The 26,475-nt window shown below is 36.9% G+C and overlaps 1 protein-coding gene across 9 annotated transcripts in view; it reads right to left on the reverse strand.

Annotated features, from left to right (window-relative positions):
* TASP1 (taspase 1) overlaps nt 1–26,475 on the reverse strand; it is a 258,318-nt gene that overhangs the window by 175,289 nt on the left and 56,554 nt on the right. For all 9 annotated transcript variants that reach the window (XR_010376678.1, XR_010376679.1, XM_064475888.1 and 6 more), the window contains one exon: nt 13,886–13,992. Coding sequence is in view for 7 of the 9 variants with exons in the window: in XM_064475888.1 (XP_064331958.1) it covers nt 13,886–13,992 (107 nt within the window). In the remaining 2 variants the exon portion in view is untranslated. The remainder of the gene's footprint in view (nt 1–13,885; nt 13,993–26,475) is intronic.

Raw genomic sequence — 26,475 nt, forward strand, 5'->3', positions numbered from 1 at the left:
GATCACACTCTCCTCGTTTTTGATTAACCAGTTCAGGTTCTTTAATTCCAAACTGCTTTCCCTAAAAGCTCTAAGTAATTAATACCCATACAATACTTTAGCTTGAACTTCACTTTTCCCACCGGAGAGCTAGTCATCCTTCAAGATCCTAAACTCACTCCCTGCCGTCTGGGAACCATGTTCGAGGGAGAAGGAGGGGATGCCCCTTATTCGGCAGCTCCACTTCACAGAGGCACATGGATCACCTACTTCAGCGACAGAGATAGCACAACACACTACCAGCACACACACTAACAGGCCATGAATGTTGCTACCTTGGCAGATTAAAAAACACACACATAAATGAGCTAAGACCCGGCTAATTAAATAGACAGTAACAAAGTCTGTTAAATAAGAGCAGGCAACCTTTTTCAATTTAGTTGTCCAATTTGGCTCTTTCCAGGAACACCTGGCCGTGGTCTGGACCTCTGGTCTTTCTTTCATTTCAGAGCTTACATTTACCTTCTCTGGATAAAATTACACTTTTTCTTTTAAATACCAGAGCCCCTCTGGCCTTTGAACTGAGTCTTAAAGCAGTGGGGAATAACAGATAAAGGACTGGAAAGTAACTTGGACAATCTGGAGTCTATTCCTGCCAATGAAACACCATAACAAATGGGATGGGTCATTTAACCTGGATTTAAATTCCACCCTCTTCAGACTGAAGAACAATATTTGACACTGAGTTTAATAACACAGTAACAAGTGACTTTATTTGATATGAGTTTTTTTAGATAAAGTAGTATTTATTTGACCATGTGAGTATACTCACAAAAAATTATTATTCAAAATCATAAATATATAACTAAAGATAAACATGTTAACAAGCAAAAAAGAACAAGTGTCCATATGCTTATTTTCTTTTTGTTCCTCAATAGATTAAAATTTTATTAGAAATTAGACACAGATCAAAGAATTACAAAGAGCAGGAAAGAAGCTAAGTATATTCTAGGATATAAACTAATTAAGATAGTAGTATATCTGAGAAATTCTAGCACCATTCAAATTAACCTCAATGATGTTTTCAGAGATTCCCAACACTCAGAAGGCTGTGTTTGATGCAAACAGCCTCAGGGACGGGCACCATTCATATATATTTCAAAATATTCTCCTGCAAACAAAAGTAGATGGACATTGAGTCCATCTGCACTCAAGTGGACGTTAAGTCCACTCTGGCTGTGGACTTACTTCCTCTATGGCCTATTTCACTTTGCTAAATTCTGTGAACAGCTGTATCTTATCAACTGTCATGGCCCCACTGGGGATTACAGGCTGTGAAAACCAGAGTTTGGTTTGACCAGCATGGTATATGATTTTAGTGTCGTGAATTTTGTTTGTTGAATACCTTAAAGTGGAATATGTATTGCAATCCACGCCCCTCCCTCCCCAGACTGCCTCCCACATTCAGGCTATGGCCCCCTATAAGCATTTGGGTTTGAAACCACTATCCTACAGAAACTCTGGTTCAACCAGCTTATCCACTCACAGGCTTCTAAACCTAGGACTTTCTTTTTCTCTGCACACAGGTATGTAAGCTTTAATCTTTATCCAAGACCCAGCTTAAATTCCACCTCTTCCATAAAGCCTACCATGAGAAACAGTGCACTTAGGGCAATTTCTCCATCCTGCTAGTCCCTGTAGTTCTCACTGATGGTTTCATTCTTCTAGCACATACCAAACAGTATGACCTCCCTTTACCGTTTCATTCCCCTGGACCACATACAATGGTCAGGGGCCACATGCTCTACTTGCTCCCTAAAACCTGCACGTAAGTAGTAGTCAATAAATGTCTGCTGGTGATAATGTTGAAGACAAGGTAAAACAAGTACTGGAAAGAAAAACTGAAGATCCCAAGAGGCCATGACCTCTGATGGAAACATCACTCAAACCTGTCACTCCTAAGGTCCCTCGCTAGTGAGTTCCTCATAACCTCAGGCTATGCAAATCAATGGAGCAATGAAAATGCAACACTGCCAATCCCTTGAGCAAATGACATTAAATGACCACAGAAGCAATGACAATGCTTGCACAGTGAAAATATTTTCAAAATGGGGGGGGGGGGGGCGCACAATCACAAGCTTCATAGACTTGCCTTAGCTTACAAGGCAATCCCCATTTCCATCCTGTCCCCTGCCCCTCCCTGGAAAATCACACAACCAAAATAAACAGGTATTAGAAAATGGGTAGGAATTTCTGTTGTGGTGAAGCTCCATTCTTTTTCCTAGAAAAAAAGACATGACCTAGGAGTTCATTTGTAAAACAGGCATTTCTACCTGCATAATAGGAGAGAGACTTGGTCAAGTTTCTCTAGATGGCTAGATGGGCACGCCCCCTTGTGGACACTTCCTGACTCACCTCTGGAATGTTCAGTTGCAACTATGAGCTGTTTCTAAGACCTTATTTCCCCTGCAATCATTTCCTTCACTCAATATTAGTAGTAATATTTCAGATAATTTAACTCTACTTTCACTATATCCCCAAATACAAGATTATTGCTAAAAGTGAGGCATAGTTTTAGACACATATGATTGAAGTATTTAAATAAAAGATTCAAATTTATCTTGAAAGACCGTAAGATTTACATTTAAAGAAAATAACATATGCTTTGCTTTCTCAGAATTAATATTGGAATCACTGATTGTAGATATTTAAGTTAGTAATGTCAACTAAGGAAAGGCATTGTGATAGGAATAAAAAACAAAATGTTCATGCCTCTATATGCCTACAAAAATATGATAAAATAACCACACACACCAATCTCAAAATGGCAATGATGTAAAGTAGATAATTCAATTCAACGAGCATTTACTGAGTACCCATTACATGTACTAAGTAGAAGAAAGGAATTTATTTTGATCTGGATGGCATTTAAGCTGGTCCTTAAAGAAGGACATGGATTAAAATTTCATTAGGAAGAGAAATGGTTGGTATTCCATTATTAATTATCATTTATTCCACAAAGGTAAAGACACACGAGCAAAACTTAGAAATGAGAACTTCCAGCAAATTCAAGAAAAATCAAATAGAGAAATGTATTTGGAAGGAGAAAAAAAAGATTATTCCAGAAGAGATATAATGGAAGAGTAGGTTGGGTCCAAGTTTCAAGAGGTTCATAAAGTCAGGCTGAAAACTTTGGGTTTTAATCTACAGATAGTAAAGATTCTATCAAAGCTTCTCCCAGGATAAGAACAAAACCAATGCAGATACTTTTAAGGAAATGTATCTTGGGATAATACACAGAATTAAAAGGAATGGAAAAAGGCTAGAAGCAGGGAAGCCAGTTATGAAGATACTTTAACTGTCCAACCATTAAGGGCAAAAAGGTACGGACTTGATGGTGGTAAACATACCAAAAAGGAGCAAGCAAAAAAAATAAATAAATAAACAAAATAAAATAAAACAACAACAACAAAAACCCACAAAACCAAAAAAACCCAAAAAACAGTGCTTGTATTCACTAAACAAATATGCCAAGCTGAGAAGCCATGGTATAACCAAAACATATATAATCCCTGTCCTCCTGGAACTTACACTCTAGTGGAAGAGAAAGACGTCAAGTGAGCACACTAATAGAGAGGCAATGGGAGCAGCATGACAGCTGAAATGGGACTTGGTGGGAGAGGCAATATTCCTGGGGTCTGGAATCATAGGGACAAAGGCCCTGACTCAGGTAGAATCTTAACAATGTGACCCAGACTCAGAGTAAAAGAGCAAAAGACTAGAAAGAAAGACAGGCTCCCGCTCCTATCAAGTCCTGTGAGCCCTGTTAAGGGGCCTATACTTTATTCTTGAGAGCAGCTAAGAACATGAAAATGAATATACATATGTATATGTATGACTGAACCATTATACTGTACATCAGAAATTGACACACATTGTAAACTGACTATACTTCAATTTTTAAAAAGCAGTTAGAAGTGACTGAAGAATGCAGACAGGGCCATGACCAAATCAGGGTACGCTTTTAAATGATTCTGCAAATGCTGTGTACAGACTGACTGGAAGGGACACCAGCAGATGAGTCGGAATGCTTCTGTAGTCACCCAGAAGACAGTGATGACGCTTGATTCTAGACATTCTCAGCGAGGGTGTGACAGGGCAAAGAAGTGAAATGTGTAAAAAGCAACTGGAAGAGTTTAGGGCAAGGAAATAAAATTTTAGATTCATCCATTCCAACAAAGTTTCATTAAATGGACACTGTGTCAGGTGCCTGTGGAAAATGACAATTACCTGTAGAAAAATTCTGGAGTAAGGAGAAAAGGGCTCTAGTCCACCTGCAAGAGAGCTACATGAGTAAGAGTGATATGAAACTATTAACTAATGCAACCATGCAATTACCAACTCTTCTAGAATGTTCTGCATTCATATAAACAACGATCACTAAGCAGGTGCTCTTCTAGGTCCACTGTGACACATCAGGCAGAAAAAGCAATGAGTCTTAAACACTGGCCCTGAAGATTTGTATTTAGTCTGTTGAGAGCAGAGCCTAAGATGCTGCAGTTTTAAAACTCCCCAGATGAATACAATGGTCAGCCAGGTTTAGCAAACGCTAGGATAAAGAATCTCTTAGTGAGAGGATCAAGAGGCTTGGACAAACGCCATGTTGCCAGTAAAAACACATCAGAGAACTATCACGCTGGAAAGAATGACGGCGATCATCTGGCTCGGCATGCTGCCTTTACTGCTCAGGGAACTAAAGTCTAGAGAGGCTCCCTGTTTGCCCAAGGTCTCCGGGCTGTTAATGGCAGACTGGGACTAGAACTCCCGGTCCACTGGACCCCACCTCTCAGGCTTCCCTGCTTTCTCTGCTCCTCAAGTAATCCTAGCCTCAGGTCTTAAATTCTAAATAGTTTCTGGCATCTGATCTTTTATTTAAAAGGTTCTAGGCTGATTACAGAAGACACAGGCCAATCAGGCCTTTAAAAATTCTAGATAGTTTTCCTTCAACTTAATTAAGCATGGATCTTATCTTGTGATCTGGAAACACCCTTGTTATTGGTCTGTGTGTGTGTGTGTGTGTGTGTGTGTGTGTGTGTACACATTTGTCTTTTCATGTGTTGGTCTATTCTACTGGTCTTATCAGCCATGCATGAGGTAGCACTACTATGCCTGTGATGGTCAACTCAGGTCGTTAGCACATGGTGATATCGTGTGAGGACATATTTAAAAGTTCTGACTTAGTATCTGATGCTTTCAACATCATGGTCTGAGCCAGTTCTCAGATAGGAAGGTCTATCTGTAGACCCAGTGAAATTCCATTCCCTGGAGGCACTTCCTTTTTAGGAAAGCTATAAATGGTGATTTGCACATTATATACAGGATCAGCTGAGACTATCCCTATGACAATGAAGGAAAGCTCTGTTTCCCCCCCCCCTTGGTTCTGTTAAACACTAAAATTTAAAGGAGGCTCTACAGAGCTGATGATACTAAAATTGGAGGGGGGATTTACAAGTCTGACAATATCTGATGTCAACCTAAAACAAGTCTCCTGGAAAACCACAAGTTACTTTCCTTACAAAATAAAAACAGCAGTTAAGATCTGTTAACACTCACTTCTTACCTCAATCATATCTCACAACTTTAAGACTCAGTATAAATTTAAGGCATAGCTTTGTGAGGGTTTAGGGAAGACTTGGGAAGAAATCCAACCTACTAGCTATTGAATCTTTATAAGAGAACTTAGAAGCTTTTTCGAAAACTGGAGAAAAAAAATATTGCAATTGTCCAGCTATTAAGGGTTGAAAGTTCTGGATTTGGATAACTGATGAACTGACATAAAGTGCTGCAAATCACAGACATTTAACGAAACCCCTACTGCAAAGGAAAAGTGATCACTAGGCTCTGGAAGCTGCATAAATGCATTTGGTGGTGGTTATCTAGCAATATACTTAAACAAGCTACTGGCCTACTTACTGATTTACATGTAAGTTCTATAGGCTTAATCAAGCTAGTCTTAGGGCATGAAAATATTATTTTTAATATATTACTTACAATTCAAAGAAATAATTTCCAACAGAAGATAATCACTCCACAGGATGAATTTTCAGTTTTATGAAAAATCTTAAATATATAAAGTATATTTCTTTATGTAAAAGAGGAGGCAAAGCAGTTTCTTACTTCTGTTTACTCAGATACCTATGCATTAACTACTTGAGAAACACAGCAAGACTCCAGATAAGTAAACGTCTATAAAAGGCTAATTACTCCTTTTTCTGCATACATAATACACAGACATGTACACAAGTACAAATAGAACAATCTGAGTAGAATATGTTGTTTTTTTGTGCATTTATTTTCTTTGATCTTAACCTACCTCTCACCCAAAAAATACAGTGATTTAGTATGATACAGTTAAGCGTTTACATAATAATTTCAAGATGGTGGATAAAAGGGAAAAATGTTACCCACAATATACTTCAAAAGAATAGAATATATTTATATGAAGCGCACAAAGCAATGCCCAACATTTCCTTCCTGAAACATGTGGCCAATTTGATGTCCCTATGTGGTGGCCAAAGAACACAAAATCAAAAGTTGTAGCATCTCTTTAGAGTGGTTTTGGACACACAACACTGTACAAAGCATTGCAAAATTTTCTAAACTTATTCATCAGAAATTGAAGAATGAAAGATACTTATATGATGGAAAAGGTCTGATTATCTTTCATATCACTGCCCTATACAAGTACTGCTATACCTAAAAACCAATGAAATTAATTGGAAACTTAAATTACTTTGTAAAAGTGGTGGGAGGAGGCAAAGAATTCCATGTACATCGAACTATAGAATCTGTTATTAAAGAAAAAAAGACATGGAAACTATTTCAACAATATGCTTGTGAAAAGTGAAGAGGGGGAAAAAAAAGGCTTGAAACATCAAAAATGTTGAGATCAAACAATACCCCCAACCTCTTTTAACACTCCAAAAATAAAAGTCTCTTCCAGTAATATCCAGGGCTAGTTGTTTGAAACTGATATTTATGAAATCTCGATCATGATGTGCACGGTCTGTTATCCCAACATGCGTACCTCCTCTGTGCAGCAACCCTTCCAATTATGTGACAACTAGGTCAGTCCTGGAGCAGAAGCTAAGAACAGCGACTGGGCAATGAGTCAACCACTTCATTCCAAAAGATGGTTTTCCTTTTTCAAAAAGTGATAAAGATTAACACCAACACAACTACCTTTTACTTTTTGTATCAAAAGGTAAATTTAAAACATGTCAACACTTCATCACATAAACTAAATATCCTCACAGCAATGAGAGTCCATGGCAATACTGTCTGGGGAGAATGCAGATGCCAATTTGCAGGAAGGAAAAAAGGATGGAGGAACATGCTGAGCTGCACCGTGGATATGTGATCAGCAAAACTCAGGCCGAAGGAAGCTCCACAGGACAGACAGTTCAGGCTCCTTTCACAAACACAGTCCTCGCTTTGTCTAGTTCTGATACAGACAAATTTCAGTTACCACATCTTGGTTAAATAAGACCACTCAACAACATGGTTCAGATTTCACTTACCATGGTGTATGAACTGTGAGTAACTGCATAAAATACAAACTTCACTACCAGCTCTTCAGCTCAGAGATCGCTATGTAAATATTAGACGCCCATCATGATCAGTGACCAACCATGCCATTTCATTCAAAGTCTTCACTGATGGACCATTGCACAGACAGCAAAGTGTATAGCTGTGTTGCTTCCTTGTCTCCCAGTGATGAATCCACATGACATTTTACAAAAACAGATCAATCAAAAAAGGGCACTAGCCAAGAAAGATGAAAGTGAAGCAAAGAAACAAAAAGTGACAATGCTGGAAGTAAAATTCTAATAAAAGATAAATGAAGTTATGGAGGAAATAGTTGACCATGGGAATTTTTGACACTGCCACCATTCAAGAGACTGTATCTAGTCAGAGAACTTGGTGAAGACAAACTTACCAACATAAATAAGGAATGCAGTTGTGACAAAAGGATGAAGATGTCCCAGAGGAAGTGTCATTGGCAAAAAATTCTTGACATGAAATATCTGAGAGATTATTTTATACAACATGGAAACAGCAAAGGCAAAGAGGATGGTGTCTAAGTCAGTGACAGCTGCCAAGCACTTGAACATCCATTATGAATAGTTCTGTTTCTCGTTAACAGTCCTGCTACAAGAGCAGAATATCACTATTTTCAGTTAAGGAAACTGAGCCTTCACAGGTGAAATTATTCACTGAATTCACAGAATGTAACCAAATGGTCCCCCTTGTCTACTGCCCCTCCAAGAAGTAACTAAGGAGAAGTCTATTGAGAGAGATTCTGGGAAACTTTTGATTAAAAAGTGACAGACACACCTGGCACTAGTCTCCCCACTCCCACCCACCTTCTTCTCATCTTGGATGCAGATGTGACATCTAAAATTGCAGGAGCCACATTACATCCACAAAGCAAACGGCATGAGAGAAAGACCCAAGAGAATCCCAGATACACTGGCTCTAGCATCACTGGGAACCTAAGCTAATGAATTCTCGCAAACACCCAAATTTTTTATTATGAGGCAAAAGGCCAGGGAGCAGAAGGACAAATATGCATTTCCTAAGTCACAGTCAGGTCTTCTGTTGTTTGCAGCAAAAGGCATTCCCTGGATTAACCATTCTTACTTAAAACTAAGTCAGATGTAAATGTAAATGGTCAAAGACAAGAAAACAGAAATACTCTAATTAATTGAAGTAACAAGCTAAATATTTTTCTTGCTTTAACTTTGATTTCTATTAGTACTGTGATCATGTCTGTTCAATCAATTCCTTTTTTCGGAAAAAAAGTATCAATGTAAGAAAAATTTCTAAATTTATATACTTTATTTTCAGGCTTTAAAATACTTATCCTACTATACACTCCTTTCAAAACAGTATTTATCTCCTTCAACACTGCATAATAAAAAACATGAACATTAGGGAAGTTATCAAAAACTCTATTCTTCCTATATTTATGTACCCAACTCACAGCCTCTTTTGTGTAGCTCATCCCCCAGCAGTACGGAGCCTTAGTCAACGCTGGCTAACCAAGACTATGCTGAGACTACACACACAGGGCAGGGAGAAACACACTAAATACAGGTTGATGTAGAAAATAGCCATTCGTCCTTTCCTGTCTTATCTCTAAAAACTGCTATACTTCCTCTTAAAAATGATAATTTTATGCTCCACTGGCTCACTATCTGGTGGTCTTTTCTTTCTGGGAGCATTATTACCTTTACAAAGTTTATGCAACAAACATCTGTAAAACAAAGCCTGTGGCCAGCATCCTTCCCTGAAGGCAGGAGCTGGGTCCTAGTCATTTTTAGAGACCAATGTCAAACAGTGCTTTGAACACACTGAAGTTCATGTATTCTGAACATTAAAAATATCTTCTTGTCATTTCTGGGGCCTAAAATACTCTATTTTAGAGGCCTCACTGGCCTCTCCTTCTTTCTCCTTTGCTAGTTTCTCCTCCTCTCAACTGGTACACGATGGCCATGCCTGAATTCCACCTCTCCACCCACCACAATGACCTGCCTCCCTACTCTCCGTCTCTCCATTACAAGACTCCATTCAAGGCAATTCCTTTGGTGGCACTTTTCCTTCTTTTTCAGCTGAGTGACCTTAAAGATGATGTCCACAATGGCAAAGGCAAAGAGGATGGTGTCTACGTCAGTGAAAGCTGCCAAGCACTTGAACATCCATTATGAACAATTCTGTTTCTCGTTAACAGTCCTGCCACAAGAGCAGAATATCACTATTTTCAGTTAAGGAAACTGAGCCTTCATAGGTGAAATTATTCACTGAATTCACAGAATGTAACTGACAACAGTACACTCTCCTGACCCCGCCTCCCTCTCTCTCACCACTCTGTGGCAAGACTTCCCAGAAGAGTTTTCTCCACGTTTGTTTCCTTGCTCTCCCTGATGGACCTGGTCCACACTGGTCTACAATCCATGTCACAGAACGGTCCTTATCCAAGGCCACCGTCTCCAGGTGCCAAATCCAATGGCCAGTCCTCTGTCCTCCTGCCTGTCTTCTCAGCAGCACTTGACCCAGGCATTGACTAACTCTGGATGCTCTTGCTCTGCGTCCTAGACGCTCTCCTGATGGCACCTGTGCCTCACTGGCCTCTCCTTCTTTCTCCTTTGCTGGTTTCTCCTCCTCTCAACTGGTACACGATGGCCTGGCTCAAGGTTCAGTTCTCAGACCTCCATCTCCACTCACTCCTAAGTGAGCTCATCTGGCCACATGTATTTATATTCCTTTTGATGTCAACAATTTCCAAATGGGACTCTCCCTCCTAACCACCCCCCTCAAGCTTTAGACTCATATTATCAACTCCTTTCCTGCTGCCACTTCAAGCTTTTTATTAGAAATCTCCTTAACCAGGTTCATGAGTGGTTATTCAATTTTTCCAAAAAATTGGAGAACAGGAGGAGGCAAGAATATTCAGTTTTCCAAAAATTGAATATTCTCTTGGTGAAGCAGAGAATCATAAAAAAGGATACATATAGTAAATATTTCATTTTTATTTAAAACACAAAAATCTATTCATTCTCACCAGCCAACCTTGTCATGTAAGACCAAAGCCTTTTCTCTGAATGTGAGCCCACATAAAAATGTTCCATATCATCTTTCTATTAACACCCTGGATTGTCCCATGATTTCAAGTTTTTATCTAAAATAGAACAAGAATACAAAGACATTAACAGTGTACTCTGAACGCAGAATGTTTCTAGATTTTATGATTTTTTGCAATCTTTTACAGCCAGCTTGCCCATACTTAATTCTATAGTAATTTTTTATAGACCCATTCTGCTTTTTATAGTTAGTTTTCAAACAAACTCTTAGTTTTCAAGCAGACAAGTCTCTTTTTAGCCTCAATATTCATCAGTTTACAAGCTCTTGATGAATTGTGCTGTTACAATGATAAAAAAACAATTAGTATAATGAAGCTTTTGATGGCATAAAATTCAACTCAAAGGAGTAAAAGGAACACAGAACATTGAGAGTGGTCTATTAGCTTTGGGTGTTTAGGGTGCTTTGGCATCAAATAATATGTTTTACGGTGAAAATAGGAAGCATCAGTTAATCCGAGTCTACTAAGGAAATATGGAGGAAGAAAGTTCTTGACTTTCACTTCCCACCTCCATTACCATGAAGCCAACTTTCTCCAGCCCTCCTCACCTTAGGAAATGGCAAATACCCAAAGCCTAAAGCTAAAATCTTTCAATCCTCTCTCTAGCTTACCAGTATTTAAGGTCTCAATAATTCCTGTCTTTCTAGAGAAGAACTTTAAAATATATCCTGGATATACTCACTTCTCTCCATCTCCATCCCAATCACCCATGGTCCAAGGTGCCATCATCTCCCGACTGTAATAACTTCATGCCTGGTCTCCTCACTTCACCTCTATTCTTGCCTCCACCTGTTCTCTACATAGCAGCCCAGCAGAACTCTGTAAGATGCGAACATGGCCGCACTGCTTCTCTGCTTGTAACTCTTCAACAGCTGCTTATTATTCCTGAAGTACAAGGGGAAGCTCCTCAAAGAGCCAGCACCTTCCTAACTCTCCAGCTTCAGATCATACCCTTCTCCTCTTGCCCACTCTGCTTTGGGCACACTGACCCTCCTTCCCCATTCCTCTAATATGCCAAGACCCTACCTGGGCCACTGCACATGCAGGTCATTTTCCCCGGAACACTTTCCCACTGACTTTTCATAAAACTCACTTCATATTTTTCTGATGTCGCCTTAAATGTTCCATCCTCAGAGAGGTGTCTGTTAATCATCCTAACTAAAGGAGTCTTCCTCTGAGTCTCCTTTCCATCTCTCACATCCGAGTTACTTTACATCACATCATCTTGTGCTTTTGTTTTTCCTTTACAAGGGTTACCAAACACGGCAATCATCATACTTAGTTATGTGTTTATATGTTTCTGCCGCTATCCACTAAAATGAAAAGTTTCATTAGAGCACGAATTCCCTCCAGCTTGTTCATCACTGTTTCCTTACTACCCAGCTCAGTACCAAGAGTAGCTGCTTAATGAGTATTTTCTGAATTAAAAAAATGAATCTTTTGAATAAGACCAGCTGAAGATATTCTCCACAAGATCAACTGATATTTCCATGCACAAGAACCCTAAACTGATGTTCATGAACAAGAAAAACAGGCCTGTATAGGAATGGTCATGGCAGCTTTATTCATAATAGTAAAAACCTGAGAACAAACCAAATGTCTGTCAACAGGAGAATGGATAAATAAATCACAGTAAATTCATACTAGGAAATACTAGTCAGTAATTAATAAAAAATAAACCTGAGATACAATGTCTCAAAAACATTTGTTAAAGAAACCAAACAGAAAAGAGCACATTCTGTATGAATCCAATTATATAAAGTTCAAGAGCAACACAAAACATCCAGGGCAATAAAAATTAGAGTAGTGGCTGCCTACAGAGGTGGAGAATGGCTGGGAAGAAGCACAAAAGAACAGAAATGTTCCACATTTCAACAGGTATATGGGTTACACGGGTATACACATTTATAACAATGATTAAGCTGCTCACGGTATGCAAATTTTATCACAATTTTTTTAAAAGGACAAAAGTCCTAGATTTGCTCACTCAGACATCACATGGGATACAAAACCCAAGAAATAGAACCATACTACTGTCTACTTTCACCAAGCTCTCCCTACTCATCTGTTCATTTGCCTCCTAAATTCCTACCCTTCTCTGGCAGAAAACAAAAAGGGTTGGACCAAAATGTTTGATTAACTGGCCCATGTGGCAACATACTGGGGAAATAGCTATCACGATGAGAGGTGATTCAGTATGCATTCAGAGATGAGTAAACCACACATAGCTATGATAGGACACATAAACCAGTACACAAGCAATTACAGAAGGGCTAATCAGTGAAGAATATTAAGGAGATGCCAAGACATATCAAATGACTGTGTGACATGAGAAGTTCATCATGAACTGTGTGCTAGTGGACCTCTAAGCCACAGGTTGAGGAAGAATATTACTGATTTTAACTTTTTCCTATCCCCCAAACACCTAAGAAATGCCGCACGTGGACTCATGATGGCAACACTAATGCATGAAATGCAAACAAACAATGCGTAAGAAGCAGCAGCAGAGACGTGTAATTAGAATGTGCAAAAAAACCTACATGAATCCAATATATACATTTCCTTGTAACACTCTATCCCCTGAACAGCCATGTTAATCCAGAGCTGCGACGACCAGAAACAGCGGCTGTGAGCCACATGCAGCCACTGAGCACTGAAAATGCAGCGAGGACAAATGAGAAGCTAAATTTTTTATTTTACTACATTTTAATTATTTTAATTCTAAAACAGATATTCAATTCAATTAGTGGAAAGTTTTAAGTATGCTTTAATATAACTTGTTACATAAACCTACTTTTTCAACTGTTAATTTTAGGATATATAAGTACAGACCAAATACTGCCAATGAAAATTTAGTGTCATAATTGAGACATGCTGTAAAAGTATAAAGTACACACTGCTTTTGAAGACTTAATACAAAAAAGGAAAGAAAGTAAAATAGCTCACTAAGAATTTTTTCATTGGTTACATCTTTGAAGTGACATTTTGGATTCACTGGTTGAAATAAAGTAATTATTAAAATTAATTTCACCTGTTTCTTTTTACTTTTTTAAATGTAGCTACTGGAAAACTTAGAAGTACGTATGTGGCATGCATTACATTTTTACTAGATACTAGGTACTATTCTGAAGCTTATACATCTAAATGCAGACTAAATATATCATTATGATACATTAATTATTAATATTTCAAACACCTCCTGACCTTTTCACTTGATTGTCTTCTTTTCTTTAGTTGAATGAAATCTGTTTCCACCCTTTCTGCCAGCTCTAGTTTCCTCTTGTTTCTTTTAAATGCAGCTAAACTGAATCCTATAAAAGAAACATTAAAAATAACATTTGAAAAATATTAGGGCAATAGGGGCAGACAAGAAATCCTGAAGAGCCTTCTCAGGACAGAATCCCTGAGAATGTTGGATAAAGAGTTTTACAAGTCTTTTCAGTGTACACTGAGGTGGTAAGGATAAGAAAAATAATCTAAGGTTAAAAAATCAAGAAGAAGGTCAAATCCAGAGAGACAACTGAGTTCTGAAGGTAGATGCTATCTGGGAGTATCTGCTAATGCAGATAATGTATGGTCAGCCCTGGTCTGGAAGGTCTCTGTATGAGAGACAAGAGATGAGATTTGGCTGGTCCAATGCAGCAGAAGAAAACATACTGGAGATCATCCACCTAAAAAGGCAGAAACCCCAGAGGGTGATATGCCCAGTGAAAAGGAAAATTAGAAAAAAACCCAATATGCAAAGCAGCAGGAAACTTGCAAGATACAGCCTTGGCTACAAATGTAAGAGAAGAAAGGTCCTGTTACACGGAACTGGCTTGGGATGGGGATTCCTGTTGGGGGTGGGGTGCACATGTGGGGAGGGTTGTTTATTTTTAAAGAAGAACAATTGGAATTTTAAGCAAATCTATATATAATATTAAAATATAAAAATGTAAAAAATATTTAAATATTCAGATAGGATTAGGAGAATTCATATGATCTGTGTGGCTTGAAGAAAACAAAAATGATGTTTGTGAGGTAATGCGTAAAAAACCCATTAAACACAAATGTAAATACTCCCTGGAAAAACCCACCTTAACTCACCCAGACCTCAAAGAATTCCCATGTTCCAATGAACATGAGCCCATAGTTTAAAAAAATTCATAAAATACATGAGAAGTAAATCATGAATGAAAAAATTAAAGTCAGTCAAACATGAGAAAGTATAATCCAACCTGCAAAGACCTCAGATACTGGCATAATCAGATACAGAATATAAAACAGGTTTACACTCAAAGACATAAGAAGAAGATATTGAAAATATGACTAAGGAACAAAAGATGATAAAATGCCCAGGCAGAGCTGAAGAAGAACCAAACAGAACTTCTAAAAATAAAAAATATGACAATTGAAATTTTAAAACTTGATATATAGTTTTAAACAATTAGATTCAGCTGACAAGGGACATTACAAACTGGAATATAACACTGAAAAGATTACCGAAGTTTTCTGATAACAGCAGACTAAATTATTCAGAGTAATTCTCCCACCAAATATTATCAAAAATATTGGATAAAACATGAAAAACACCACCTTAAAAGCATTAAAAACCTTACAGAAAAACACCAAGCTGAATTTTGAGGATAAACTGAGGACTAAGCCATTATTATTGCGCCATAAGCACCTGCAACACCAGCACACTTGACTTGGATTACACGGCATCGAGGAGGGGCGTAAGTCAAACCCAGGGCCCACTAAGCGGGGAGCTTTATAGAAGACACTTCGCACAGAAAGCTGGGGATTGAAAGAGCCAATACCCTCACAGAAAGGCTGAGCCAGAACCAAGCAAGTCCACCCCTACCCTCTATCCAATACCAAGCGTGTTCAGGCAAGGTTGTCTTAGATCACTGCAGAACAGGAGGGAAAAAAAGAACAAGCACAAGAACAAGAAGGAAGGAGAAGAGGAAGGGTAATGGGGTGAATCAGAAAGAAAAAAAGATAAAAACTGTCCCTGAAAGTTTTTGGATTGACTGGGGTTCTTGCATAGATTTGCAAACATGTGGCCTGAGTGGGTCATGGAACATTAAGCTTTGAACTAGGCTTAAGGAAGATTCTGATTAACGTGTATGAAATAATAGAAAATATATGGTATTTGGTCTCTGCCTCGGTTCCTGACACAGAGCTCTTAAACTCCTTGTCACTGGTAAGTGGTAAGAGCACTAGGAGCATCTTTTGTTTTAATATTTGGTCTCTGACCTTTGTTCCTGACACAGGGCTCCTAAATCCCTTGTAATGTCCTGGGTGTCAGACTGTCTTTTCTCTAATAAGGGGTGGGTGGGCTCCCTGATGGCTTCAGGATGGGCGCTGGTCACCAAGTCATGATTAGAAGCTTGGGACTTTCAGTCCATCACCATCCTCTGGGAAGGAGAGAGAGACCAGTGATTGAGTTAATGATTGACTGGCCACACCTTTTTGACGAAATCTCCATAAAGCTTCCAAAAGCACAGGATTTGGAGAGATTTCAGGTAGCTGAACACAACTACATGCCCAGGTGACAACCTGGACTTGCAGCCCCTATACTCTAGTCTACAGAAAAAAAAGAATTAGTAAGTTGGAAGACTGGTCAGAAAGAAGTTATCCAGAATGCAGCTGAAAGAGATAAAATAAAGACACACAGGAAAGGTTAGGAAACAGAGAAGATAATTTGAGGTCTAATATATATTTTTGTATGTTTGGGTATTTTTTTTACTAATTTTTTTTCTAATATATGCTTAAATCATTATTTCTAAAGGTGAAAAGTTAAAGAATGAAATAAGTTTCATTTTTTTCAAATTGGACAAGAATTTTTCCAAATGGCAAAAGCCACTAATCCACAGATTTAATAATTCCGAAGAATACCCACAAATTGAACTGAAATCATGAAAGCCCATCACAAGATACATCAAATAAAAGAGAATAAGAACAATGACATAGAAAAATCTAAAAACAGTAAGGGTAACGTTACCTTCAAAAAAGTGGCAGTTAGAATAGCAGACTTTTTAACAGCAACAGTGGAAGCCCAAGACAGTGGACTGATTATCTTCAATGTGCAGAAAGGAAGTATCTGCCCACCTAGAGCACTATATCCAGTAAAATAATCCTCCAAAAATGAAGGTGAAATAAAAATAGCTTCAGGTAAGCAAGAATGAATAAATTCACCATCAGCAAGACCTGTACTGATGAAACACTAAAGGGTGTGCTTCAGTAACAGGAAAAATAATACAAAGTGAAAGCTCAAATAACAAAGAAAGGTAGCAGGGAGCAGTGGAGAACTAAGTGCAAAGGAAAGGGTGTGTTCAGGCACATCTAAATGAAAACTGATGAATAAAACAATAATCAAAGTTCTACGATTTTTTTAAGTAGCACTTAAGGTACGAAAAAGTTAAGAAGCTATTAAATGTTCATTCAAGTATTGTATAGTCCTTGCATTACCTGAAAAGTGGTAAAAAGTAACATTTTCTAGCAGAATTTCATAAGTCAAGCATGTATGTTGAAATCTTCAGGTTAATTAGTAGAGAATGGTAAAAAAAAAAAGGCAAAAACAACATAGTAACAGAAGAGAAAACGTAAAAATAGAAAATAATCCTTAAAAAGGCAAGAAATTAGATTAAAGGAGGCATAGATCATGTGGGGCAAATAGCAAAAAGTAAGAGTAGATTCAAATTCTAATATATAAGTAAAGACATGAAATGTAAGTGGGCTTACTGCATCAATTAAAATACAAAGATTGCCCCCTCAAATTTTTAATATATATGTTGCTTTTAAGAGACATCTTAAATAAAAGAATACATAGAAAGATTGAAAACAAAGGGATGGGAAAAGATACAGATTCAAACATTAATCAGAAGGAAGCTACTGTAGCTATTTTGGTATCGACCAAGCCGACTTTAAGGCAGTAAGTATTGTTAGATACAGAATGCCATTTCTTTAAAATAGAAAGGTTACTTTACCAAAGTCTCTTGTGGGGCTATTAATATATACATGCAAGTAGAATACATAACAATTGGAGCAAAATTGAAGAGAAGTTTCATTGGGTCCTTACGGGATATAGTATGTGATAAATACAAGGAATATAAGGTTGTTTTACATTTTAAAAAATCAACATAATTTATTGTGCTAACAAATCCTATTTAATATCCTCTTAATAGATAAAAAGAATCTGATAAAATTAAAGACATTTATAATTTTTTATCTTACCCAAAAAACCTCCCCAAATAGAATGAAGCATAGCTACAAATTTTCAATCAAAAGCATCACACTTAAAATAAATGCTATCATCATTTCTATTAAACTCCATCCTAATGATCCTTTGCCAGTATGAAAGGGAAGAAAAAAGTATAAAAATTAGAAGGAAAGAAACAAAACTTTAATTATTCACAACTGACAGGATTATGAATTTAGGGAATCAACAAGAATCCACAGATAAATTATAAGAAAAATACAAGAGTTTAGCAAGGTAGGTGGAAACAAATGTGTGTGTGTGTGTGTGTGTGTGTGTATACACAGTTATATTCATTGGTAAAAAAAAAAAACTATTCTGAGAAACACTGTAGTCATCAAAAGAAAAAGCCAAATTCTGTAACTATATATGGTGACAAATGTTAACTAGACTTACTATGATGATCATTTTGCTACACAAATATCAAATCATTACACTGTATACCTAAAATTAATAATGTTGTATGTTAATTATACCTCAATTAAAAAAGAGAGAGAGAAGGAAAAAAAAACACAACACTTTGGCATCGTCTCGTACAGGTGAAGACAGGCAGCCGTTACAATCCACAAATTCCACTACAATGTGTGTATCTAGGGAATGCCCACTGATACAAAAGACATATGTAAGAAAATTTGTAGCAGCTCTGTTATAACTCCAACCTGAAACCAACACTACTGTCCACTGACAAGATGTATGCGTACTACAGTTTACAATAAAGAGGTTCAAAAAAGCAAAGTGAAAAAAAAAGATATTATTTACAATACTAACCTAATTTCAAAATATCTGCTAATAAACTAATCATGAGATGTGGAAAACAAAAATACAATTTTATAAAACTTTACTGAAGAATAAAAAAGTACTCTTGATTAAATCTGTCCTGGATGGACAATATTATTATTCAATATTGTTAAGCTATTAATTTTCCCCCGAGTTGATGTAAATTAATCAAAGTAACAATGAAAAAAGGACAAATATACCTGACATATTACTTTTAAGATTAATCAATAACATTTTAAATAAGGAAAAACAAATTTGTTAGGAAAATTAGATGGAAAGGGAAACAGAGCTGCCCTCAAAACAAAGTCTAAGAACAATATTGTAGTAATGGACACATACAAACAAATGAATGGAACTAACCAACAAGTTTAGACATAAACTCACATATATTCTAATGGAGTTTGAGAATGACACTGATATTTCATACCAGTAGGAAATGTATATTTTATTAATAAAATTTCTTGGCACAATACATTCCCTATTTGGAGAAAAAAACACAAATTAGATTCCTACTTCACACTAGACACAAAAATGAAACCTTATAGGTATTAATGATTTAAACATATACATTCTAAAAAAAAGAAAAAGAAAAAAAGAGTCCAAAAAGATTCAACTATTACACAGTAGGCCTATCAGTCTTTTTTGAGAGAGACTTTATTTTTTATTGGTTTTGTTTTCATTTTAAAGTAGAATGTTTTACACTGAATGTTACCAAAGCCAGACTCCATTAAAAGCATGGCTCACTGACAAAACCACATAAAATGTAAAACGTCTGTAAGGCAGAAGACATCATACAAAAGGTAAACGACAAATGACCTATCCTTAAATTTTAAAGTATATGAAAATAGCTATGGATAGGACTGATATCCTTGAATCAGAATGGTCTAATATAAAAGGAACAAGTTGGAGCCAGAGGGAAGACGGCAGGGTAGGAAGCACCAGAAATCCATCTCCCTACCTGGCAACACCTGGCCTGCTGGAATCTGTCTAATGTAAGTATTATGAAACTCTGGAGTCTATTAAAAGAGGAGGGTTCCCAGGGGAAGGCCTGGACGTAGACTGTGGTTAATTTGGGTCCATTTCAGCTTTTAGTGCAGTAGCCGCTACCCATTTCCCATCCCCAACCCCACGGCAGGCAGCCATGCCTACGTTCCTAGGGCAGCCTGCACACAGCCTGTAAGAGCCAGGGTGGGCAATAAAGACCCTATCCTCCAACTACCCGAATCAGCGCTCTAATTGCTGGTTCTGGTCACAGAGATGCAGACACTCAGAGGTAGACAGCCACTGTAGCAATGTCTCCTGCTCCAGCTGAAAAGACTTAGAACAGGGAATCTAAAAAGTTAGTGCTTTCCCGTGGCCCCGCCCTTTTTCTTTTCCCCTCTTTTCAGAGACAGATATTTAAGGAGATATACAAATGGCCAATAAGCACATGAAAAGATAGTCAACAGCATAATCATTAGGGAAATGCAAATCAAAGCCACGAGATATCATCTCATACCCATTAGGATGGCTACTGTAAAATAAACAGAAAAAAAAACCCAGAAAATAACATGTGTGGAGAAATTGGAACCCTCGTGCACTATTATTGGGAATTTAAAAATGGTACACTTGCTACAGAAAAGAGTACGGTGGTTATTCCAAAAATTAAAAACAAAATTACCATATAACCCAGCGATTTCATTTGAGTACCCAAAAGAATTAAAAACAGACCTCTGTATACTTATGTTCACAGCAGCATTATGTATACATAATAGAATATTATTCAGCCTTAAAAAGAAATTCTGACACATGCTACAACATGGATGAACCTTGAGGACATCATGCAAAGTGAAATAAGCGTATCACAAAAGAACAACAGATGTGTGATTTCACTTACATGAGGTACCTAGAGCAGTCAAATTCATAGGGACAGAACTCTGAATGATGGTTGCCAAGGGCCAGATGGGAGGAGAAGAGGAGTTAGAGTTCAATGAATACAGAGTTTCAGTTTTTCAAGATGAAAAGGATTTTCCAGCTAGATGGTAGTGACAGTTGTACAACGTAAATATACCTAAAGCCACTGAAATGTACCATTAAAAGTGTTTAAGATGGTAAATTTTACATTGTGTATTTTACCAAAGTTTTTTAAAAGAATTACCAAAAAAACCCGATATGAATATCTATTTATAGTAGTTTTATTTATAATAGCTTAAAACTGGAAACAACACAGATGCCCTTCAAGGATAAATAATTAAACAAACAGTGGTACATCCATCCATACCATGGAATAGTCAGCAATGAGATAGTACTTGCTACTGATGAGCACAGCCATCTGGATGAATCTCCAGAGAATCGGACTGAGTGATTAAGATAAAAGGCAATTCCCAAAGACTTACATCCTGTATGATGCCATTTATATAACATTCTTGTAATGACAAAATCACACAAATGGAGACTAGATTAGTAACTGTCAGGTTTTAAGGAAGGGGTAAAGGTAGGAGGTGAGTGGGAGAGACTATAAAAGGGCAATGTGTGAGATCCCTGTGGAGATGGAAGGGCTGTGTATCTCGACTGTATCAATGTCAATAACCTGAATATGATACTGTACAAAGGCTTGCCAAGGTGCTCCCACTGGAGGAAATGGGCAAAGGGTACATGGGATCTCTCTGTATTATATCATGTGATGGCATATGAATTTATAAATACTTCAACATAAAAAAATCTGAAACAACATAACTGGCCATGTTAACCAGCCATATGAAATTAAGTGCTGATATACTGTATACCAATTATGATAAAACTCTATAATTATAGAATATGTTCAGTATTATCATGCTGTCTTTCAAAATATCCTACTTAAAGGCAGAAAACTGTAAGAATACAATCTAGCCAATAGAAAAGAAAACAGGGTTCCTTGTGGCAGAATCATGCCCATAAATTGTTACAATGTCCCTATTCTACTCGTTACCTCAGGTCCATCCAAAGCATAAAATAGTTAAAAACTAAGGAATATTGGTAGAAACTTTGTAGCACAAACTATTTAAGGTTGTCCTTTACCAAAGAACAACAAAATTACTTTTCCTTCAATTTTAATGAATTTTCTGGACAAATTCAAAAGAATGTACAACATCCTATTCCAGACATTCTTAAAACTGAATGCACGTTTAAATTACCTACATAACTTCAAACACTGCAGATGCCTGGGCCCCATCTAGCCAGAGCTGCTGTTCTTTTTTTATTTTTTTAATTGAAGTACAGTCAATTACAATGTATCAACTTCCAGTGTACAGCACAGTGTCTCAGTTTTGCATATACATATATATATTTTCATATTTTTTCCATTAAAGGTTATTAAAAGATATTGAGCATAGTTCCCTGTGCTATACAAAAGAAACTTTTTTTAAAATCTATTTTTATGTATAGTGGCTAATGTGTGTAAATATCAAACTCCCAAACTTATCCCCTCCCACCTGTTTTGTAGGTAAGTCCACAGTGTTCTTTCTGGGTTTTTTTAGATTTCAAATATGAGTGATATGATATGGTATTTTTCTTTCTCTTTCTGGCTTACTTCACCTAGAATGATGATCTCTAGGTCCATCTGTGTTGCTGCAAATGGCATTATTTTATTCTTTTTTATGGCTGAGTAGTATTCCATTGTATAATTATATCACATCTTCTTTATCCAGTGTTCTGTTGATGGACATTTAGGTTGCTTCCATGTCTTGGCTATTGTATATAGTGCTGATACAAACATTGGGGTGCATGTATCTTTTTGTATAAGAGTTCCCTCCAGATTTATACCCAGAAGTGAGATTGCTAGATCATACGGTAAGCCTATTTTTAGTTTTTTGAGGAATTCTCCATACTGTTTTCCACAATGGTTGCACCAAACTACATTCCCACCAGCAGTTGAGGAGGATTCCCTTTTCTCCACACCCTCTCCAGCATTTATTATTTGTGGACTTTTGAATGGTGGCCATTCTCACTGGTGTGCAGTGATACCTCATTGCAGAGTTGCTATTCTAATTGATTTTGGGTGCAGCCAGGGCTTCAGGATTTTTCAAAGTTCCCCAGTGACTCTGATGTGCAGCCAAAGTTGAAAAGCACTGCTCTAATGGTCACACCTAATCCCAAATGCAATCAATCACTAAAATCATCTCAACAGTCAGTGTTAAAGACCTAAGCCTATTAAATTCTGATGAAATCATATCCCCAAGATCATTTTCACATTCAACATATGAATAACAGTGAGAATGATATCAATAACCAACATCTGAGTGTTTCTTTGTGCCATAAATTGAAGAAAGAATTCTTTATACATTACCTCAAGGAATCACAACATCTCCATGAGAAAAGTTTCTTGGAGGTAACTTGTCCATAGTCACTCTAAAGTCTATGCTCTGAGCTACTATATGATCATCAATGGCAGCAACTTTACAAAGCCAGACTTCTCAAAAGTAGACAGCAAACCTTTTAGGAATCTGGCAATAGCCGGTAAAACAGTAAATGCACATCTTCTATGAGTCAGCAAGTCTACTGCCAACTATCTACCCCAATAAAACATGTGCATATTAAGTGATGTGTACAAGAATATTTATGGAATCATCATGTTAATGGCAAAATCTAGAAACAACCTGAATGCCTAGCAATAAAGGAATAGCTAAATAAACATGGTAAATGCTATTCAGCAATTTAAAAATTAATTGATCTATATGTATCAACATGGATAGATTTCAAAATACATTTTGCTGACAAAAAATACTAAAAGAACCATATTATAACACCACTTATCTAAAAACTTACTAAAGATACTAGAGTATGATACCATTTATCTACTATATTCCATCATTTCTGCTGAAACAGAGAGAAGCAAATTAAACAAGTAACTGTGGTTATCAGACTGGGCAGGAGACTGGGATTGGGAACGGAAGTAAAAAGGAAGATTAGGTTTATGTAGAATGCTCCAATATTTAAGAAGATAACATATTCCTGTACCACACATTAAAAAGTAAAAGTATATGTTTATATAAATTTATTAATTTATGTTATTTTTATTATTTATATTATTATATTTGTTAATAGCAGACACTTACAAAACATCAGTTCTAACTCATGGTAATGAAAGAATAGCTTATATCAGGCTAACCCATAGACCAATAATAATTACAAATTCTGGACAGAATTTTTAAATTTATAAAAAAGAAAAGGTATTTGAAGGCAAGTGACCTAAAGTTGACAAAATTAAGAGAGAATTCAACCACTGAAAGAAAAGAAATACACAAGGTAAGATCTAAATTCAAACAGCTTTCCCCATGAGGCACTCCCCACTCTGTGCGATGCACAGAAAATAAAGCTTAGGTAGCAATCTGTAGTCTTACTGGCCTGAGATGAAGCAGTTTGGGGCTACTGAAGCCACCGGAAATTGAGGGAGGAATTCTGGAAAAGAGGAATCCACAAAAAAGAAAGTCCAGAATCTATATAAAATTCCCCTCAAATCCCTGAATGAACCCTTAACTGTTCATACAGGATGCAAGATTCCATAAAGTCCACTGAGGAAAACAATGGCTGAAAAGTAGACATTTTAGTAAATACTCACTGTAGAAGAGACAAAGTTTAAGCCCATGTCTAAGGAATAAAGACCACAAGCTAGTACTAAGAAACAACTCTGGGATCAAGGACAAAAATGAAATAGACTCACTTTAACAAAGTCTAAAACCAGGCTGTGATGATATCAAGGTGATCTGCAAATAATTTAATTACTTTTCTAGAAGAAAACATCATTCAAAGGAAAATAACAAATCACAGTCTCCAAAATGTATCATTCACAAACGCCCAAGTTGTAATTTTTTTTTAATTATTAGGCATGCAATTTGACAGGAAACTGTGACCAAGGTCAAGAAAAAAATCTCTCAATAGAAGCTGACCTACACATTACCTAGATTTTAGAATTATCAACGGTTTTTAAATAAGAATGATAAATATGTCAACAATGGATATAATGGGTGAAGACATGGGAAATTTCAAGAGAGAGATGTTAGCTGCTTTTTTTTAATGGAAACTTTAAACTTGAGAACAATATTTTAAATTTTTTTAAAATCATAGCATAAGATTACTATCGTATTAGACACTGCAGGAGAAAAGATCAGTAAACTCAAAGACAATTCAACGGAAATCTTACAAATAAAAGTATGATGGTTAATTTTATTTGTCAGATTAACTGGGCCAGGGTGTGCCCAGGTAGTTGGTCAAACATTATTCTGGATGTGTCTGTGACAGTATGTTTGATGAGGATGAAAGTAATATTTAAATTGACAGACTAAGTAAAATAGATTGCCCTCCCTATGTAAGTGGACTACATCTAATCAGGTGAAGGCATTAATAGAAGAAAAGGGCAGACTCCTCCCTAAGTAAGAGAGAATTCCTCTTGCCTATCTGCCTTTGGGTCTCAAGTCTGCCAGCCTTCAGACGGAACGACACAATCGACTATCGTGGTTTCAAGGTCTTTGGATTTGGATTGTCTTCTAATTTTTGGCCTAAGAGATACTTTTTATAATAGGCTACTTGTTCATGAAACAGTTTCTTGATCTTTGCTTGAAAACCACATTTTATACCAGCAAAAATCCTCCACGCCTGGGATTGACATGCTCCTATTTTAAACACTTTGTTCCAAAGGATGCAGTGTGGAAGGACTTTCTTGATTCATGAATTCACTATTCACTTTATGTTAGAATATTTGCTGCTCTCTGTTAGAATGGCTTTGTCAGCTGAAGACTGGATGACTTTCATCCTTGAACTGCTTCTTCTCTGGATATTGATATTCAACATACAAACATTATAGTGCAGTGATGAGGAATGTGAATCAAAGGCAAACAAAGCATTACGGTGTCTACCTGCAGAAGGAACCTCCAACTTAACCTGGGCTGCAAGAGCCAGTATGAGCCTATTATCCACTTTTGTGTGCAAAGCCAGGCCTCAAATGCATCTCAATTTTATTTATTCTTCTTAAACCTGAAATAAATTTTAGTTTTTAAGCTATAGCAAAAAAAAAAAAAAGGACTCTTCTGGGTCTCCAGCCTGCTGACTAGCCCTGAAAATCTTGGGACTTGTCACCCTCCATAACTGCATGAGCCAATTCTTTATAATAAATCTCTTTAGATAGAAAGATAGAAAGAAAGATAGATAGACAGATAGAGAGATAGCTCGCTCGCTCGCTCTCCTTTGGTTCTGTTTCTATGGAGAATCTTGAATAATACAGCAAGAACAGAGAATAAAGGTTAAAACAAAAAAGAGCCTCATTAACACATGACAGTATCAAATGTTTTACTCTAAGTGATACTGAAATCCTAGAAACCAATAAGGGAGAGCATGAAGCAGAAAGTCCAAGAGTTTTCCTAATTTGATTAAAAGCTGTACCCACAGATTCAGTAGGCACGACAAAACTAGTATGAGGAAAACCACATCCAGGCAAAAACAAAAATAAAGAACAATTCTTAAAAGCAGTCAGAGAAAAAAGAAGACATATTACACACAGGGAAGCAGTAATAATGACTGACGTTCTAAGAAACAGTGGAATCCAGACGGTAATGAAGTAACATCTTAAAAAGTGCTAAAAGGATGCAATGGGATATTATTCAGTCGTAAGAAGAAAATTCTGATACATGCTACAACATGGGTGAACCCTGAAAACATGCTAAGTGAAATAATCCAGACACAAAAAGACAAATATTGTGTGATTCCACTTAGAAAAGAGACCTAGAATAGGCAAACTTATAGACAAAGAAAGTAGAATAGAGGTTAC

This window comes from Camelus dromedarius, chromosome 18 (genome assembly GCF_036321535.1).
Source record: "Camelus dromedarius isolate mCamDro1 chromosome 18, mCamDro1.pat, whole genome shotgun sequence".
NCBI classification, from domain to species: domain Eukaryota; kingdom Metazoa; phylum Chordata; class Mammalia; order Artiodactyla; family Camelidae; genus Camelus; species Camelus dromedarius.